General features: G+C 39.5%; 2 protein-coding genes across 6 annotated transcripts in view; both read right to left on the bottom strand.

Annotated features, from left to right (window-relative positions):
* LHFPL2 (LHFPL tetraspan subfamily member 2) overlaps nucleotides 1-14,273 on the bottom strand; it is a 121,768-nt gene extending 107,495 nt beyond the window's left edge. For all 4 annotated transcript variants that reach the window (XM_038124163.1, XM_038124164.1, XM_038124161.1 and 1 more), the window contains exon 1: nucleotides 13,612-14,273. The gene's annotated coding sequence lies outside the window, so the exon portion shown is untranslated. The remainder of the gene's footprint in view (nucleotides 1-13,611) is intronic.
* Nucleotides 1-20,131, bottom strand: part of ARSB (arylsulfatase B) — a 98,539-nt gene that overhangs the window by 2,223 nt on the left and 76,185 nt on the right. Inside the window, exons 7-8 of one of the 2 annotated variants that reach the window (XM_038124156.1) lie at nucleotides 18,277-18,333; nucleotides 17,388-17,428 (exon numbers count right to left, since the gene is read on the bottom strand). The exons of the other annotated variant lie outside the window; for it this stretch is intronic. Coding sequence (XP_037980084.1) covers nucleotides 18,302-18,333 — 32 coding nt within the window. The 3' untranslated portion in view covers nucleotides 17,388-17,428; nucleotides 18,277-18,301. Of the gene's footprint in view, nucleotides 1-17,387; nucleotides 17,429-18,276; nucleotides 18,334-20,131 lie in introns of those variants that run through there. 2 annotated transcript variants of the gene reach the window in all.

The raw sequence follows: 20,131 nt of genomic DNA, 5'->3' as shown, positions 1-20,131 counted from the left end.
CAATCAGTTTCTTCCTCTTACTTAATTTGGGATGCTTGATGCTGAATGAGAGATGATACTATGAAGTCTATATCCGATGGTATTTTCTCCACAGATTTCTGTCCTGCAAAATCATGTATTAGTTGTTCTGCATGGCAATTATGGTCAAACATTACTTTTTCCATATGTCAAATCAATCAAAATTAAGACTGCGGTTTTTTTGTGAGATTCAAAATACATCTCAAAAGTTACCAATGCAACAAACAATCACATTGTTATAAATATTAAACATCATAAAAAGTGCAACACACAGCCATTTGCTTTTATAATATTTTCCAGAAAGTACGCTTGTTTAAAAATTTAACTATTCACATATTTAAACAGCAATCTATCTTGCGCTGGAATAAAGCAATGTTTAGGTGGTGAATCTTCCAGCTGAGCTGCACGAAAACATTAATACACAGAAAAATAAGTGAAACGGAGCCAAATTATCCCCCCTCTACAGGCAGAAGCTCATTTAAGCATATTAAAAAACATAGCCATTAGGGAAACTACTTTATCTTCTGTTTCTGAAAGGATATAATAAAAAACAGACATAACTACAGTGTGGGCCATGTTCAGGAAACCTGTGAGGTCTCTTGGACCACACACTCCCTCCAGAAAGTCACACATATTAGTGATGAAGCAACTCACCCACCCAGGGTAATGCTCAGATCACTTACATATGGCTGGAAAAGGAGAGAGAGAGAGACATTCACCAAATGGTTACCAGCACCAAGAGCTACCATCATTGCCAGACTCAACCCCAGCTATCCCACTGGCATTTGAGGATGCAGGAATAGCTACAGGCCTCTTCACAAGCTTGAACTCCCCAATAATCCTATGCAAACAGGAAAAACAAAGTCTTGTGTTGACTGCTTCATTTACTTTTTAAATCTTCAAGATGCAAAAGCCCTCAGAGATACAAAGGTCTCTGAGCCACAGTCAGCAACCACAAAAGTGGGTATGCATGATATTGTGCCAGCCTACAATGTGAAGCAAACCTACATGCAAAGGAAAAGGAAAACCAACTACTTCCTAATCATGTTAAATTACAGAAGAAGAAATATGAAATTTTTCATTCAACAGCTGCTTCTCCTCCAACTGGCTGACAGGTTAGGTATGTCAACCCTTTCCAAAAAACAAATGTACCTTCTCTTCAAAATAAGATAGGTCACATAGGAGCCATTCAAAAACTTGGCTCTCAATAGATCTATAATCCAGGGGGATGGACCAACTACTAAATCATTTATTCCACTGTGAAGGCATGTGAACTTCAAAGAAAAAAGGAGGGGAAAAAACCAGAAAAAAAATCAAGCTTCTGCAGCTAACTATAGCCATATATAGTTTTCTGCTTTAAATCTTTATCTCAGTCAAATGAAAACACACACAAATAAAAACAATAAAATAAATTACGCATGGAAAAATTAAGATTCAAAGCTTAAAATCAGCCTCTACTCACTAAGGACAATGCTGAGCAGCAATGTTCATTCCTCTCTTGGTTCCTAGACAAAGACTATACTACATTTTTAAACCATTAATGGCATGCACATGTTAAAACAACAGAAAACACAATTCAAACTAGTTAAACTCGCAGCTATGAGAACAAGTTCTCATCAAATAGAGAATTGTTCAATTAGAACAAGTTCTAATAAAATAATTAATTTAGTTATTTGCAAAACAAGAATATTGGCATACAGCAAAAAGACTTTATCAAGTTGCTATTTGTAAGCAGCAGACAGAAGAGGTTGGTGGACCTATTTATTGTTCCTTAAGCAGGACATCAGTTTCACTGCAAGACCAGCACAAAGACTATTTCTATCATTAGGTAATGAGATAAATGCAAATTAAGAGCTACACTCTTCACTTCTCTCAAGCAAAATCAAGATGCCTGTGGCTGTCCAATGACAGAATGCTCCCTGTCCTGAGCAAGGAAGCTCACAAAGTGTCCTTTGACAGTGCCCCTTGCACTGTCACTTGGACCTTCTGTGATCTCCTCTCTTTATGACTACAGTGCCCCATGCACAGGACTCTTCAAGACATCTCTGTATATTAAGCCCTATTAAATGCTTATTTGTTCCTATTTAATGTAATGTGTTTTTTGTTATTCTTACCAATTACAGTTCCTTTAGGAAAAATAAATGTTTGACCATACCTGCTTCCTCTTTAAATAAGAAGACATATAGTGATGTTCCAAGCTTCTGAGGCTATGCAGAAAACCATAGGAAACAAACTTTAGAAGTCTCTGCTTTCTAAAAAAGAAACTTTGGATTTCTGAGAATTTGACTGAGGAAGGACACATAATGGTCTAAGTCAACCCACAAAAATAAGTAGCAGATAATCGTGTTTCTCTCCCAGACTGCAAACCACTTCACCATACACTGGGACTGTAAGTGCTCATTCTGCGGCTATCAGACTAACTTTCTCCTATGAGTTGTAACATCTGAAGGCTTTGGAGAGAATGTGGAGTATATTTCACTTTTGCAAAGATGGCTACACATAAACTGCTCTCTTCAGCTGATAAATGATGCCTCAGGCCAGACAGACACAAGTCTGATGTACTATTACAACTAGATTTTAACTAACCAGTGCTTCTAAATAGCATTTCACATTACCAGATAGAGAAGAACACAACAGAGCAATGATAGCACTGATATTGATCAGTTTTTGCTCAGTCCTTCCAGTGAAGGAAGATGCATTGGAAAGAGAGAGATTTGCTTTCCATATTATTTAGTTTATTTGAATCAAATATGAACTTTTGATCCTCACTGGAAGAAATTACTTAATCACTATCTGAGGTCAATGAACAATCAACCGTGGTAAGTTCCTAGACACAATGTCCCTTTTTTTCGTTCTTTTTCTTTCACCATAATTCAATAGCAAAAGGCTAAATGGAGAAAAACCATGACAAAGATTTTTTTTTTTGTTTACTGTTTTCACAGCTCACATTTACAGTGTGAGCCTCTCCAATACATTCCCTGAATCTCTGGCAAAGAACCTTGTACTATTCTTCAGCTAAAAGACAGTTAGATATCTAAACAGTAGCCTCATGTTACCTGGCACACTTGTAAGTATAATCAGTTAAAGACAGCTGAATCTTTCTCTGTCCATACAGGAGAGGTGTTTTAGTGCAACAGAAGGACTGGAAAACTTTACTGCCTAAAAAGAATAGTTTCTTTTATCAGTTCCAAAATAACCAGCTGTGATGCTGTTGACTGTGACTAACTGAATTTGGCACAGCTTTAATAATCCTGCAGAGAAGAGAATTCTATTTGCTATATGCAAATACATCATCAGTTCAAATATTTGCAAGTATCAAATGACGATACTTGACAAAAGAATAATTTTAGGGTTTCCTACAGTCTATTCTTAAAGCAGTCAGAAAACAACTTTACTGCACTAAGATTAATTAATGTTCACTTGGTGTGTAGAGATCAAAGTAGTTACTAGATACAAATATCCCAACAATAACAGAAGAGGACTTGCAGTTATTTACAACAAACTTCAACAGTCTCACCTACACAAACCAAAATGTTGCCTTTTCCTTCCCACCTCCAAAGCCATACACTTTAAATAAAGCCCACTCTGGTATGTGAAGCAAAGTGTTTGGAGTAAAAGTATGATCAATTTACTCCAACAGCAGATGTAGTTATAGACTACAGAGGCTCAGGGAGGAACTTCCTAATACCTGCATGATCCTTCCCTCTTCAACTTAGACTCTATTGCAGTAGCACAGGATTAATCTGGGCAATCAACCACCAGTAACACAGAACAGCCTAATACCTGGCATAAAACATCCTCACTGCCACTATGATCACTGCACAGGCTTTCCACCTCCTGGCAAAATTGCTTTCCCTCATGCCCCAAACCTCTGAGAGGAGGAACATAAAATTGTTTATTTGATATTACAAGAACAGAGGAAACATTTATGGGGTAAAACATGAAGCAGCTTACAGATAGAGTCTGGAGGGAAAACATGATTAATTTAACCCCCACACTCACTTTAGAAAACCCAGACAAAATGTGTTAAACATATTAATACATAACAGAAAAGTAAAGAAGACGTGCAACATATGACTGTGTCTTCATTAATGCCAGACTACCATTTGGTACATTACCATTTTGTATGGCCACTATGCAATACAAATTTATGTCTAAGGAAGCACAAGCACATTTCTGTCAAGTTTGCCCAAATGCAGGATGGTGCATTCAAGCCAACTTCACATCAGCTGAAAAAGCACAAACAATATCTGTTTAGGTATTGTCAGAGTCACAGAGAGATGAGCAACATCTGACAGAGCAGAAAACCTACAAGTATAAGGTTAACATTAAAACTGGGGATGAAAAGTTATATTTACATGAGAGATTTGCATCTGTGGTTATGGGTTTTGATTAGCTTACAAGTGCCTTAAAGATGTATCATTAAATCAACAATCTAAATCAAGCCAATAAATCAATGTCTGTAGGGTAAAGAACAACAAAACATCCTCCTCTATACTCCTCTGTCCCCATTATGTCTCCCTTTAGAGACGTAAAGGCTTTCTCTAACTCTGCAGGCAATCTCATGTAGCATATGTTCATGTACCAGTTAAAATGTATCTACAGTAGAAGGGAGATGGGCAAAAAACCAAAAAACTTTCATATTAAATACAACTTCACACACATGTAGGAGAAAACAATTCAGAAAAGCCAAGTTAAGATTACAGACATAGCTGCTTAGATTGCCTAAATGAGACAATATGTATTATCTCATCTGGCATTAGCATGACTGAAACGAAACATAATTTGCAGTTGACGCCAACTGGCAGGAGACAAATGTTCATGGTAATCTTTGTATTTTTTTAAGAAAGTTCTTCTGTCTTAAATTACACGGAAAATGGATTGGAGGCTTTTGGTCTAAAAAGTACAAGGGCTGCAGATGCTACCCTGAGCTGTTAACTCACAGAAAAATGTGTCTTGAGTTTTTACAATTTAAAAGGACAAATCTAAAATTATGCCAGGTCAAATTGTCTACCCAGTACCTCTGTCTTCAAAAGCAGCCAAAAGCTGATGTCTGGGGAGGAGCATGAGAATAGTGTAATCATTTAGTCATACTTTCCCCAAATACGCTTGTCTCCAATAATTTGCAGCTCAGAGACTTCCAAAGCCAGAGGTCATGCTTATGTATTTAATAATCACTTATAGACTCTTTTTTCCATTAATTTTGTCCAGTTTCACTTCAACTTGGTATAAATTTTCAGTATCCACAACATCCTGTGGAGTTACACAACTTAATATATTTGCGTGACAAAATTCCTCTTTTTGCTATTCCAAACCCAACACCTGCTAGTTTCATTTTCATGCTCATTAGTTCTTGTACTGGGAGAGAAAATGAACAATTTATCCCTAAGCTCCTCACCACACCATTCATGTTTTTATAAAAGTATCATCACATCCCAGTTGTCTCTTCTCCTCACCCATTTAACTGCTGAAGAGTCACAGTGCTGAAAAGAAGATCCTCATCATGTCAGTAAGTATGAAGAGGATCCCATTCTGTTTTATTCTACATCATTAGAGCCTCAAGACAAATCTATTCTTAACCAGACAAACAAAACAGATGTGAAGTAATGAAAGGTAACCCAAAGAAAAGCAACAAAAATAGCTGGTGTACAAAACTCAGTGCCTGTGCAGAGAAAAAAAGTAGGTGATTATAGTCAAAAAACTACAATACACAAAAAATAATCACTTGCTTTGTCCTAGAGACAAAGAATGAGCAACTGTAGTATTAAATTGCTACAGGAAAGGAATTAATTGTATAAAACATAAAGAAAATTTTAACATGTCATGACATGTAAGGGAGACCACTGAGTTCCTTAGAACAAGTTACAGATGACAGATACAGATAATCCTAATCTGAGGCAGAAGAATGGGGTAGATGATGTCATAAGGTCTCTTCTAGTCCTATCTTTGTGATCTTCTTGGGATGTCAGGTGGAATCTCTTCCTCTCAATGATTTAAAAACAAAATAGAAAAGCAGGGGGTGTGGAAGGTTAAAGGGAGCTACGGGGTTGACTGCTCTGGAAAATAAGAAGTTACAACCTGCTCACAAATTAATTATTTATTGAGACACTTTCCTTGCTGAACTCCAAGGAGCCTGTGGAAAGAATGAGGGACCACCAGCCAAGAGCTGGAGACATTTTTCTGAAAATGTGGACTTCTATTCTCTGACCTTGCCTGGACATTCTTTAAATCTGGTTGGGAAGTGGAGGCATACTATGCAGAGTACAGTGCACATGAGTATGTGAGACAGCTCCGATGCACTCTTAAGGATTGTTTACCTACTGCACAATGCATGCAGTGAGCAACAGAAAAACAAGGTAAACTGTTGATACAGGCTAGTCAAACACCAAAAAATTAGACTATTCCTAAAGCTCTGTTTTAGACAGGACTTTCACTCTTTCACATCAACATGTACCATTCTTGCAGTAACCAAGCTGAAGAAAGGCTGGATATTTCCACACTCCAAATTCAGTACGATAAAAGGCAAGCTCTAATTCAAGCTGCCAGGGCTGTCATGGAATGCGGTCTGGGCCACTTAGATGTAAAGACTGTTTTATGGTAATTCCACTGATTTTATGCAGTCATGATTATGACTAATGACTGAATAAACATGTATATGCAACACAAACCTCATCCACATTCCTGCAAACTGGATACCTCTGCTAAATGATCTACCATCTCAGCAGTGCAATCAGCTGGGCAGTCTGCGGAATGTCTTATATGCCAGCTGTCATGTACTATATCTATTAGTACTTTTAAAAGCCCCAAAAGAGAGAAAAATGAGACCTTTGTTAACTCATTAAAGGGAAACCATACCAGATAAAAACTAGCTGGAGAAAAATCAATGCACAGAGACAGAAAGTGATGAGATGTAAGAATACATGAAACTTTTACTATTATGCCGTATTCGTCTCACCACTTAGGTTGAACTTAAAACGATTTTCTAAGAGCACAGAAACATATTCACAAATATGACTGAATATAAAATTAAAATACATGCTACTATTTCCAACACACAAAAGAAAAGAATACATTACAATATTAAAACTAGAACTTACACTTAAAATTTTCTTATAAACTTTAAATTACTCAGACCTGCCTGTGCAGAATGACATTCAGGTTTTATCAGGTGGCTATTCTGAAATAGAGTTACAATTGCCAAAATCTTCATGATGACCATGAATACCTACTGCCTTATTTTCTGAAAAGTTTCATAGAAGGCTGCAAGAACTAGAGTATTTTCACAAGATATTCTCCAGTATCTTTATTTATATTTCAAGCATATTTCAGTATGTATTATTCATCAGTACTAAACAGTTGTGCAGAAAGATGCTGCCTCTATTTGCTCAAAAGAACTCTGTGGAGGTACTCTGTACAAATACTGCTTTAGTTGTCATGACTGTCACTCACTCTCCCTCATGGGGATAGGGAAGAGAATCAGAAAAGAGAAAATTATAAAACTCATGACACTTTAATAGGTAAACCAAAAGCCGTGCATTGAAGCAAAGCAAAACAGGAACTGAATTAATGCTTCACATGGGCAGGCCAGCGCTCATCAATCAACACTAGAACACGGCTCCATCACAGGTAAAACTGACTTGGGAAGACAAACGTCATCACTGCAATCCCCTTCTTCTTCTTCTTCCCCCAGCTTTACTGCTGAGCACAATGCTGGTTTCACACCATAGAACTTGGCGTGAAACATCTCTGGAGCTAGTTGTGGTCAGCTATCATGGCTGCGTCTCCTTCCAACTTCTTGCTCATCCCAGTCTATTTGCTATCAGAGCATGAGAAGCTGAAAAGTCCTAGACATGGTGTGACCACAGCTCAGCAACAACAAAAACATCACTGTGCTATCAACATCAGTCTCATACTAAACCCAAAACACAGGACTATATCAATTATTATGAAGGAAAATAACTAACTCAGCTGAAACCAGAACATCAGTGAACTCCTAATATCTGATAGAATATGCACTCTTATCTGCAGCACCTTCTCTTCTGCAGGTACTTTAACAGCAGGAACAGTAACTATATTTACAACACTGTCTATATATATATGACTTATTAAACATTAAATAAAAAGCCTCACCCCTTTATATGAAAGTATTTTTGGCACAGCCTTCCCTCCAAACACTTACTGTTTGCAGATGATGTATCGAAGTAATGCGCACTTGCTAAGAGACAAAACAAGAGTACATAACCATTAAAGACAAATGTATCTACCAACACACAATACTGGTGTATTATCACCGCCACACACTTCAGTGATGAGGTCAGGTTTAGACAAATGAAAGTTCAATGAAAAGTCTGAAAAACTTGTTTACAATGATCCCAGACAAAAGCTTTGCAAGCTGCAATTCACTGACCTATGTAAACTGATTTGGCTTTCAGATAATCTCCCAGTGAATACTATTGCGAAATCTATAAACAGATGGCACCAACTGGCACCGTATCTGCAATCTTAGCAGAAGATCAAATAAATAGAGAGATTGAATTTATCTTCCCACATCACAGGTAATTACTTCCAAACAGGTTTAAGGGATTATCACTGAAAGCTGAACCAAGAAAGTCCTGTTATGGCTAACTTAAGTCTCAACCACCCTGAGAAGTCACACTGCTCAAACAAAACAGATTTAAAAACTATATGGCTTTTAATAAAATAATGCAACATTCAATTCAGACCAGGCTCTGGTTATAATTGCTACAATCATGATGCTGACCATCTCTATTAGCAGTAAACTCACAGGATTTTCTCCTAAAGCACCCCTACAGAAAAACTTACTTGGGATCAAAAGGAATGAAAAGGCTGACAAGCTACAGTCAAACTTTAAGGTAAAGTATCAGTTGTACTATTAAGGCATAGTATATTATTTTATCTACAAAACTTACTGCTATTGATCTGGAACAGAATGACAGCATTGATACTTATTGCTGAATTTCAGAAATTATGTACAAGAAAGGCATATAATGTATGCAATGTTAGGCGTCAGCAAGCATGAAGATCACTTAGTCAACTCTAAAGCTACTACTGTGTGTATAATTAAAATCCAAAACATATTCATCAGTAAGATACCACATAGAACACATCAGTCCAAAAATATGTTCACCACCTTTAAGAAGACATTAAGTACTAAGACAAAGAAGTCTGAAATACAGCAGTGACACCAATGACAAAGGAGACTGTACAGCTGCTTCAGCAATATTGCTTCATTGATTGTTTCTCAGCACTAGAAGCTGTTGAAGGTGAAAAAAATCAGCTAAAATAAGCCTTCCTTGCATGTCTAGGTTCATTACAGTACTCTCAGTGGCTGCAACACAAAATTATGCTTTCTTCAAGACATTTTTTGCTATTTTTATAGTATTTCATTCTCATGGTTCATCATTAAGTTCCTGTGTTTTCACCATGTGCTTCAGAGAAACCCTTAAAGAAACCCCAACCAACAACATCTAAACCAAAATACATAAGAAATATTTTAGGGAACAAATTGCTGCAGCATTCCTCTCATGCATCAATGTCTCAAATATTCTGGATTCTCCTTTGAAGAACCCACATCTAACTTAACTATAGAACTCCAAGCTGAAAAAGACAGTATGATTATGAGAACCAGAAGACAAGAACTGGAGAAATTAATCTTTAGCAAAATACCATGCTTTTTTTGGTTTTTTGTTTCATTTTTAAAATTACATTAGTGAATCAGAAACTGGAATCTATGTGAACAGCACAACAGTCTCTAAATATCTTTTGCTGGGATTTATTTATACTCAGTCATGGATACATACTGTAAGCATCCAGCTGCTATATTGCCACAGTTCAGAATTTCAGATACATTTCCAATCCATTCACATAGACTGGGTACATTTGCAATCAGCTGTTTGCTGTTGCAGCAAATTTATAATTTAATTATTTTCCCACTGTGCATTTAGTTTTCTTTGGAATTACCTACCACAAAAATGTCTTTTAGGAAAATACTTCTAGGAAAATTGATTACTCTCTGATTAACTGATGTTGAAATACTTATTGATGGTTAATGTCTCACCTGCTAGAGTTGTAAAGAGAAACAAAGACAAATTAAAAAGAAATTAAGGCCTCAATTAAGATCTGCATTTTTTTCCAAAATACATCACCTTCTGTCAGCAGTATAACATGAAAATATCACTTTATTTACAAGACAGTAAAACAGTACTTGTTTAGACAACTTTCACAGTATCTTGTCACATCTCCTGAGCAATTTTAAAAGACAAGGAATAATAATACCATTTTTTTAAACTAGGCTTTACAAATGCCTTACATTCAGCTTTATTCCAATTCATCCATAATGTAGGACAGTGATTTTAGAAGAAAGTTAGTTCCACTTTCACAGGGCAGATTTTTGGCACCACAGCTCAGGAGAATCCTGTCAATTTTCAAGAAAGCTAAAAAGCCAGAAGGGAAAGCTGAAAAGCCAGAAGGGAAAAAAGTCTTCGGTATTATTTTAACAGACTTGTCAACTATAATCACATCAGCAATTGTCTTTGCATCAAAAAAAGGGCTCTGAGAATCAGTAACATCTTCCAGCAACTTGCCACCTCCTTCCTTGTTCCCAAATGAGTTCAAAATGCTGACACCCCAAAATTATTTATCATGTAGGCAGAAAGCAGAGAAATGGGAACCCTTGAGAGGGAAGGGAGGCGCTGAAAATACAGAGGAAAGCAGGAAAAGGGAAGGCACAGAAACCCCTCGTTCACAGGGAAGGAATGGGGACATAAAACGGTTTCTCTTATTGCTGCCAGCAGCTAGAAGCTGAGCACTGCTCTTCTCCCCACAGGCTGGATGGTGTGAAGGGTCAGCCAACAAGAGGAGCTGTGTGTGCCTGGGTATGAACACATGTGTGTGTAGGAGGTGAGGACAGTTAGGGACAATGGGGCAGCCATCCTCACCCTCCCATTTCAAGCCTCAGAGCTAACAAACACCTCTGAGGCACACAGCAGCTTCACCAGGGGCTATTTCTATGTGGAGAGACTCTTTCCTTTTCGTCTTGTAACAAGCTAGGTCTAAGATGCTGAGGGTAAAATTCCTAGAAATTGTTTTCTTGCCTGATTTTTTTTTCCTTCTGATTTGCAGAAATCTTACATTAGCTAGGAGCTGCCATCCTGTGTTCAACACATCCCCTGCCTTGCAACCACCACTTCTCTTTTACTGGGGAGCCCTCCAATGGGTACTGAATGTCTAACAGAGTAGAATCTTCTGGAAACACAAATTTTGATGAATAATAATTCTGTTCTCCAACACACTCAGGAAAATAATCAATCTTCCTTTTCATGTAATTATTATTGAAACAGCAATGTCTACACCATATGCAAAATAAAACACCAGGTTTCTTGCCCTGGTTGCCAACTAAACAGTCACCTGCAGCTCAGTCAGGTTGTGCTGATGCAACAACACATAGCAGTTAATAAGTCACTGTCCTACTGTATTACAGAACACCACAAGCAAACTTCACAGCTACAAGCTAGAACGCGAAAAAGGATTGTGGCAATTATTGGCCTCCTTTCAGTCTTTGCCAGCCATACTTTTCATCCTAACTCACCAGCCCAGCACAATCAAGACTGTCTTAGAAGATGTAGAGGAACGATGCTTTGATTAAATAAGTAATAAAAATAACTGTAACATTCTTACACAGTAATGCTGCATCCATTCCCAGGGATTTACAGTCAGAAAAGAAAATGACACACTATTACTACTTGCCTGACATGTGGGTACATCATCATGCAAACATTTCCCAGAATGCTTAACAAAAACAGACGATTTACTAAAAAAAAGATAAAGTGGGCAATTTCCTCCACACTGATTAAACCCACTGCATGACTCAGAGGGAGCAATCCTGTGAAGAAAGCAGTGATGTGATTAAAGCTGGAGTGGCTGCAACTAGCACATGGAATGAAAAACTGAGCAACGTTCCCATGAAACCCTGTCTGAGATCAAACCTTCTCATTAACAGCTATCTCACCAGCCTGCCTATACCCTGACCTAACAATGCATGACCATGGACAGAATACTCAAGAAGATCCCAGAGACCTTATATTTTTGTGGTATGTTTGATTCCGAAAAAATAAAATGTAATGTCACTGACATTTCCCAGTTAGCCACTCTTTGTGCACAGCATAAGTTTAGGTTTACATGAATTACTATAAGGAGCATAACGTTTCTGTGACCAAAGCAAACCCACTGAAAGCAATAGAGCCCCTTGCAGGTATAATCTTGAGCAGTCAGAGCCCACGCAGGACTGGGACCAAGGAGACATCTTTATTAAGGAATCTCTAATGGTGCCTAAAAATGTTTCCCTAAGAAAGCCAAAACTTGCTATTAACGTATATAATATTTTCTTCTGGATGAGATCAGATAGAGCTCTGTAATTATGCTCATTTATTCCTACTTATACATCTCTCGTTAGGATGCACACATTCGCAGCATGTCGTCCGCTTAGTTCTGGCTTGGTGTAAACTCACTATGATGGTGCAACGCTGCTGCTCTGCCACCAGGTACTGGCAGCGTGTGCACTTGTCTGGACACGGCACTGCCAACCCATGCTGTTTTATTGCTCCAATGCACTCACAACTTCTGAATTATGGGATCCAATCTCACCGGTGTGTTACTGAGTGCCTTTGGAGTGACACCTAAACTACCAAAAAAGTGCACCGTTAACCTCTGTCACCTACTTCCGGCCTTTCCCTGAAGGGCCCTAAAAACTAAAATACACACACACATACACACACATCCCTCCCTCAAAATCTGGTCCCAGAAACACGAATATGAAGAACTCGTCAGCGATGTGAAGGCACCCAGATGAGCTCTGAACCGTCGCACTCAGAGGCAGCTCGCGGAAAGTCAAGAAGCTCCCGTGCCCCCGGGGAGAGGCTGCAGGTGCCCGGGCCAGGGGGAAGGCCGGGGCAGCCCGCCACCCGCTACCCATCCCGCACGAAGCCGACCGGGGCCCCCCGACGGGCGGTGCCCCCCCGGCCCCGCCCCGCTCCTTACGGTGAGGAGGGAGCGCGGCCGCCCCGCCGCCCCGCGGTGCCGGACGTGTGCGCTGAGCGCGGCCAGGCGCCGCGGACCCCCGCCCGCTGGCCGGAGAGAGCTGCGTCCCGCCGGGAGCGGCTGCTCGGCAGGACCGCCGCGCGGGAGGGTGGGGAGCGGGGAAGGAGGGAGCGAGGGAAGGAGGTAGCCTGGGAAGGAGGCAGCCTGGCGGCAGCGGGCGCCTCGCCGGGTCGCGCCCTGGGTCCCCGCCGCGCTCCCCGTGGGGAAGGCGCCCGGGTGCCGTCCCGCTCCGCCGCTGCCCCGGCGGTCGCCGGGCGGCTCCCGCCGGCGCCACAGCCCCGTTCTGCCGCCACCTCCGCGCTGTGCCCCGTCCCGCCGCGGCTGTTCCCCGGCCTGTCCCTAAGGCTACAGCCCTGGCCCAGGAGAAGCAGCAGCCCGGCCGCCGCTCGTGCAATGAATGGAAGCGCAGCCAACGGTCCCGGTCCTCCCTCCCGTCCTCCCAAACCCCGCACAAATTCAGTGGTGCCGCTGCCTCACCGCTGCCGGGCAGAGGCGGCTCCTCCGCGCTGGGGCTCCGCTCTCACCGCCGCCTCCGGCCCGCGCCCCGCCGGGCTCACCCTCCTTCGCTCCCGCCTCGACCATGCACCGAGGGAGGAGGAATGGGATCCCGGCGTGGGCCGACCCTGCCGCCCCCAGCCGGAGGGAGGGAACCGCGGCGAGGGCGGGGAGGGACGGGACGCCCAGCCCTGCCCAGGACCGGCCCCTCACACTGACGACTGACGTCCCCCGCTCGCACACCGCCGGCCGCGGGGAAGCGCCCAGAGCGGGGCCGGGCGGGAGCCGTGCTGGGGCGTGGACTCACCGCGGCCATGGGCGGGCTGGCGTGCCCCAGTCGCTATCACAGCCGGGGAGAGAGGCTCTGGAAATACCCCAAATAATCGCTGCCCCGCCATGCTGGAGGGGTTCTCCATCTGCCCTGTCCGACACATAGGCTGAGAACGGACCGGGCAGCACGAACTGGCTGTGTCAGGCCCGGTATTGCCTATTGCATGTCGCGTCACAGTCTACCCCACCGGGCCTAGCCATAGTGGATGCACTGAATGGTAAACAGCAACTCCTCCTATCCAAAAATTCCTCTTGGTGTACACCTTCAGAAATACAATTTATATTGCAAGAGAATGTCTAAAAAGCCTACAATGCTTCTGTTTTCAAACTTTTTTCCCCTCAGAACAAGCAATTTCCCACCAATAACTCTTTAAAATCATATTTAACACTCTTCCAGTTTCAAAGCAACACTCTGATGACCCAGGCTTTTCCAGAACTTAATTTTTAAAGTACCTTGAGATGTCTTATGCCAAGCACATATGTGTCGACAAGCAGTGACACTCATTTAAAGCATCTACAGGGAAAATTAAGGTTTAGGCTTGGACATGTCTCGGCATGTCTCTGCTATCCCACACTGTTGCACCCTTGTGTAATATGCTGCTCGTTGTAAGTGGATGACAGGTGTCTAACTTCATACAGCTCATCTCAGTGTCAGCTTCACTTGCTAGATTGGAACTGGCTGTTGCAACAGATACAACCAGCTGCTAAGTTGGTCAATAAAATAAATCACTTTTGGTATTTCAGAGACATAAACGAAGTGCTACACCACTGCAAAACTTGATTTGCTGCAGCTAAAGCTGTCCTCCTGAGAAAAAGTAAGGAGTTGTCTTTTCACTGCTATTGGAACAGTATCTTTCACAAACACTGCATTTACTTGAAGCTATGGCTTTTGACTAAATTATCCTTTTACTGCTGTGATACAGAGCAATCAGTGCAGGCTGATCCTGTTGACTCCTTGGGACTCCAAAGTCTTCAACTCTGCAAGATCACATTCCATCTGACTGGACCCAGTTGCTGGATCTGTGCTTTTTTCATTGGTGTCTGCTGCTCAGAAAACCAAAAGCCAGAAAATGTTCTCCCAGGTACATAGGTTGAGGAAGAAAAAACAAATACAAAACTCCAAGAATTATGTTCCTATGGCAAAACCAAGAAAAACTTATACAGCTCTCTACACTTACTGATAATGGAGCATATGCTTTCATGTCTGATTATTGTCCAAACTTCTGTCCTTACATTACTTTTCTTTTTCTGGACAAGTCATCAAACGAAACATTCTAAAAAAAGTTTTATTAGAGACATTTTTGAAAGTTCCCATTAGAGAATCTGAAAATTAATTTTCTACAAAATAAGGGTGTCTTTGTAAAGCTGAACTTTCTGTGACCTTTGAGAGCAGCTACTTTAACATACAATAGGAGACAACTCAATAGGTCTGTCCAAAAATAAACAACTCTTTAAAGAATATTTTAACCCTAGAGACTTCACACAAGTAGCATACTGACAACATTATTCAAAAACACAAAGTTAACGTATTAGTCATATTAGTTTTCAGAAAGCTATGAGGCCTTTTGCATTCCAGTTTTGGAGTGCACTTTGAGCTAATACCCACAAATATGTATGTCTGCTACTTTTGAATTACTTTTTTTTCTGAAATAGATACATGCTCCACGCTATTTCAAAAAGATAGAACCATGATTCAACAACAACAATGTGAAACTAAAAAGTACAAAGTCTGCATTGCAAATATGTGCATAGCGAACACCAGTTTTCTCACTATTAGCTTTTTAAAAGGTATATCTATTAACTCTTAAAAAGATAAAGTTAAATGCTAATTGATTTAATAAAGCTTAGCTGGAATGAAGGGAAAGAATTATTAAAGCATTCCCATATATGAAGTCACCTTTTAAACATAGACACCCACATGTGTCCAAATCACAGTTAAGTCTCACAGCAATTAACAGACTGGATATAAAGAGTGATGTTGTGATGGTTGCCAGCAGCATTTTTTTCTTTCTCCTCCATTAATTGTTTAAAAACTGTTTGCTATTTAAAAATACACAATAGGGACAATTACACAGTGCTGCTATCAGTAAATGGTAATGTGCATGCTTAGCCACTGGATAAAGTAATTACTAATGGGAAAGATGACACCTAATGATAAGCAAATGATAACCCATGGAACACTGATAAAATTTTAAAGAAACTTATTACTGACTTACAGCTCTGCATGTAACACAAAGGGCAACCATGTCTTAGAACATTTTCATTTGGGCTAACAGATAGTCTGACCCCATTGGATCCTGTCTGATCCACAGCACATATTGTTACAGGTACTTTTTAGTATACTACCTGGATGCTAAAAAGAAAACATGTGTGGCAAGCACAGTGCATCAGCTTGTGGGGCTGAACAAGTCTATGACTCAGAAAAACTGCCACTAACAAGCAGTTTTCACAAAGAGGTAGGAAGTAGCACACTGAAATACCCTGATGTAGTCTGAAGGCCAAGGATTGTGACCCTGGCAGATCTAAGCATTGCATAAAATTTTTCTTAATTTTGACACTTTTTTATTTGGAATTGGTGCGAGGAACTTGGTATTTCCTTCTATCTAAGTAGTGGGGTTTTAATGCTAACTAATTACTATATTGTCTTTGATGTGCAGCTCTAAACATTTTTATTTAGCTTTTCTTAAGCCCAACTGCACAAACAAATAACTCATCACCAGAACTTAGCACATACACGTTATCCAAACAGGAAACAGAGACGTCAAACAAGCACACTTTGGATTAAGTAATTTAAGAGATAAAAAATATGATATAATGTTTTTTACTTTTGCTCACAGATCTTTCCAAGTATTAACTTCATAGGCATTAATTTGTTTAGTCAGTTTTCCTCCCTAAATATTGGTTTACTTATAACCACAGATAGAAATAAGTGATCTCATTTTGCTTGATCAATTTAAATTCTCCATGGACTGTTAGAATGAAGGATTATTTTACCCTGAAGTTCACCTGAACAAATACAGCCTTGGATGTGGCCCAAAAAACATTCTCTGAAGGTTGTAAGAATAGAATATAGACAGTGTAGACAAAACAGGATATCAGAAAGTACAACCAAAGAGACTACGACATCCAAATAACTAGCAAATAACATACAGGTTTGAAAGAAAAACAGACACTATTTGGCTCAAAATTATGTTCTCACTTAGCCTGTGAATAGTCACTGGAAACTATTAAAATATTGGATAAGATACAAAAAATTCTATATAGAGCCTACAAAATGCTAATGAACAACGTGAATATCATGTGCATATACTGGAATTAGTAGCTGGGCTTAAGAGCATATAAATCAAAACTTCTTAAGCTTCAGATATATTCATACTAGATTTGTTCCCTCATCGCACTTACTCTTCTGTTTCTTTTTGTTGATATTTTGGTTTTATTTTTAAGTGGCTGTTGTACCAACATCTTCTCACTGTGGAGGAATGGAATAAATATTAATATTCTATTCAAATGAATGATCTGACTACAGAAACAAACAGGGAAGAATCTTTTTGAGTAAAATAATGTTAAAGAAAATGCTGCATTTGGAACTTGTCCCAGGAACTCCAAGGAAAATGGGAAAAGAGGAGTTAATAGGCAGAAGATGGTGGGAAATATATAAAAGGGAAGACTCAGCTCTGGAAGAGTGAGGAAATTGAGTTGGGACATGGGTGCTATTTTATTGTGGGTTTTTTGTTCTTCTACCCAAAAGAAAAGTAAGATGTAAAACATATAAATTTTATATGAAATAAATCTTCAAGAGAATGTGTCTTTCTCAAGTAACACTTGGTTTTGTTTGCAGCTTCAGAAATTTCAGTTTTGTAAGCACTTAGCTATGACATTTAATTTCTCAGTAGTTCATTGCTCTAGTGTCAACCCATACATGATGTTGCAGAAAGAATTTGATGTCTCTACTGTACAGCTGCATAGTGACAGTAGGGATTAAAAAATAAATAAAAGAAGACAAGACATTTGAAGAATGGGAAAACCCATCTGTTCATACTGGAGACTTCAGGAGCAAACGAGAAATGAGAAGAGGCTGCGGTTAAGCTAAAAAGGTCATTCAAAATGATCACTCTATGGTGTAGATAATAAAAAAGATGCAAGAGCATCCACAGTGGATAACAGCAATACTATATTGAATGTATAGATTTCAGAGGAAAAGAACTTTATAGCTCAGGTCAAAAATAAAGTTAATGTTAGAATTGTAGCCATACGTAAAGAAAAATTATTACCTCAAAGTTGTTATGTACAGAATCAATGTGCAGCATCTAGACTTACCAGCATGTCATGATCTAGGGAAAGATCAGTGCTGAGTAGCAGAAAGCATGGAGATGTCTGCAGAGAGAAAGAAAATAGGAAGAAGATTTGGAAGGAAAGACTGGGAGCTGTCTTAAATCATACTGAATCTGAACTGATTACTTAATTCCAATATATCCAGAGACATATCTTGAGATTTTCATCTCTACAGGAGAAAGAAGTTGAGGGTGACTCAGGAAAGCTAGTCTAATAACCTATTTAGATATGAAGAATAAGTGAAAGGGGTGAAGGACAGGGCTGCTTAAGCCTCTGTGGGAAAGCAATGAAGAAAGCACTCTTCCAGACATACAGACCAATGCAAGGCAGCAGCAGGCATTCATCAAAATAAAAACAAATTTTAAAAAAGTCAGCTAAAACAGTGTCTCAGAGTCTGAGGCCTTTAAAAAGAAAGCAACATGAGAAGAGACAAAGGCCTGTGGTGGGTGTCTGAGATATCTGTTGACCCTGGCTGAGTATTCTGGGGTCTCACATTCCATCTCTGAACCAAGCTGGGTGTTTTGGGGACATTAATTGTTAAACTAATTTGCGACTCAGCCAATATAATATAATAGAAGAATCTACCACTGTATTTTAAGAAGGCTTTAATTGAATGCAGACACTCAGATTCACTGAAGGGATCCAGATTTATCACTGTGCCTAATCTCTATTTTTGAAACACATATTATTGTAACTAGTATGTAAAAAAAAAGCTGTCTAGCCAAATAAATGCTGCCTGACACAACAGCAGTAACAGCTATTTTATCTCCTTTCCCATAATTTGGCGCTGTAGGATAGAGAATATTTTAAAGTGCACTTTGATGCAGTAATTAATGGGAATTTAAATTATCAGTATCCTTTCAACTGAACAAACCAAGACATCCATTAGGTATAAATAGTTAAAGAGATTGGGTTTTAAATAAGATATTTAATTATTGAAATTCCCACATTAATAACCAGCTATGATAATCTGTTTCTCTTCTAATATCCTCAGGAGTGCTGAGAGAAATTGTACACATTCAAATGACTGAGAAAGCTACTACACATAAAACATTTTAAATTACTCAATCAACTCATATATCCAGTTGAAAAAAGCAACTCTGATACCTTCTTTAACTACTAGCTTATTCATCCACAAATGAGGCATTTTCTAGGACTTTTTCCAAAATATCCTACAGTTCCACTGGCTATGTTACAAATTATAAAAGGAAATACCCTAGTGCTATTTCTAGGAATTATATATCTCAAAAATGTTTAATGTTTCATTCATCAGTGTAAACATCATTAGAGATAAATCTCAAAGATTGTAACATTGCCAAGTTTTTCAAAGCAATTTTACACTTGAAAACTTTGCTTAAGAACTAGGAAGATTCACCCAAACTATCCAAAGAAATTCAGTGAAAAAGTCTTCTTACTCCATATTCCCAGTTATATAATAACTGCTAATAACCTTTTTCAGAATTAAAATTGGTATTTCTAGGAATTCTGACTTAGGGATAATTCAGACATGATTACATTGAAGTTTCCTAGGCACCACAGCAAGAGCAGCACAAATCAGAGCAGTTATAGACACCCACTACTCCCGCTGGCAGTTTGTGCTGGTTTTGAGCTAATTTCTACACATTCCCCACATTCAAGGATAGGAAGTGGATTCTTAACATATTTTATGCTTATCTGGGTGATCAGGATTTTACACACTGATCATGACATTGCCAAGATCCAAAGAAGGAACAAACAATGATGCAGATTGTTTTTTGTTGGATTCCCCTTTGTTGTGGTCTAGTTTGGTTTTTGTTGGATTCCCCTTTGCTTTGTTTATCCTGTAGACTGCCGCATTCCC

The sequence above is a fragment of the Motacilla alba genome, chromosome Z (genome assembly GCF_015832195.1).
Source record: "Motacilla alba alba isolate MOTALB_02 chromosome Z, Motacilla_alba_V1.0_pri, whole genome shotgun sequence".
Classification (NCBI taxonomy): domain Eukaryota; kingdom Metazoa; phylum Chordata; class Aves; order Passeriformes; family Motacillidae; genus Motacilla; species Motacilla alba.
Note: the sequence above shows the minus strand (reverse complement) of the source record. Positions and strands in the feature narration are given on the sequence as shown.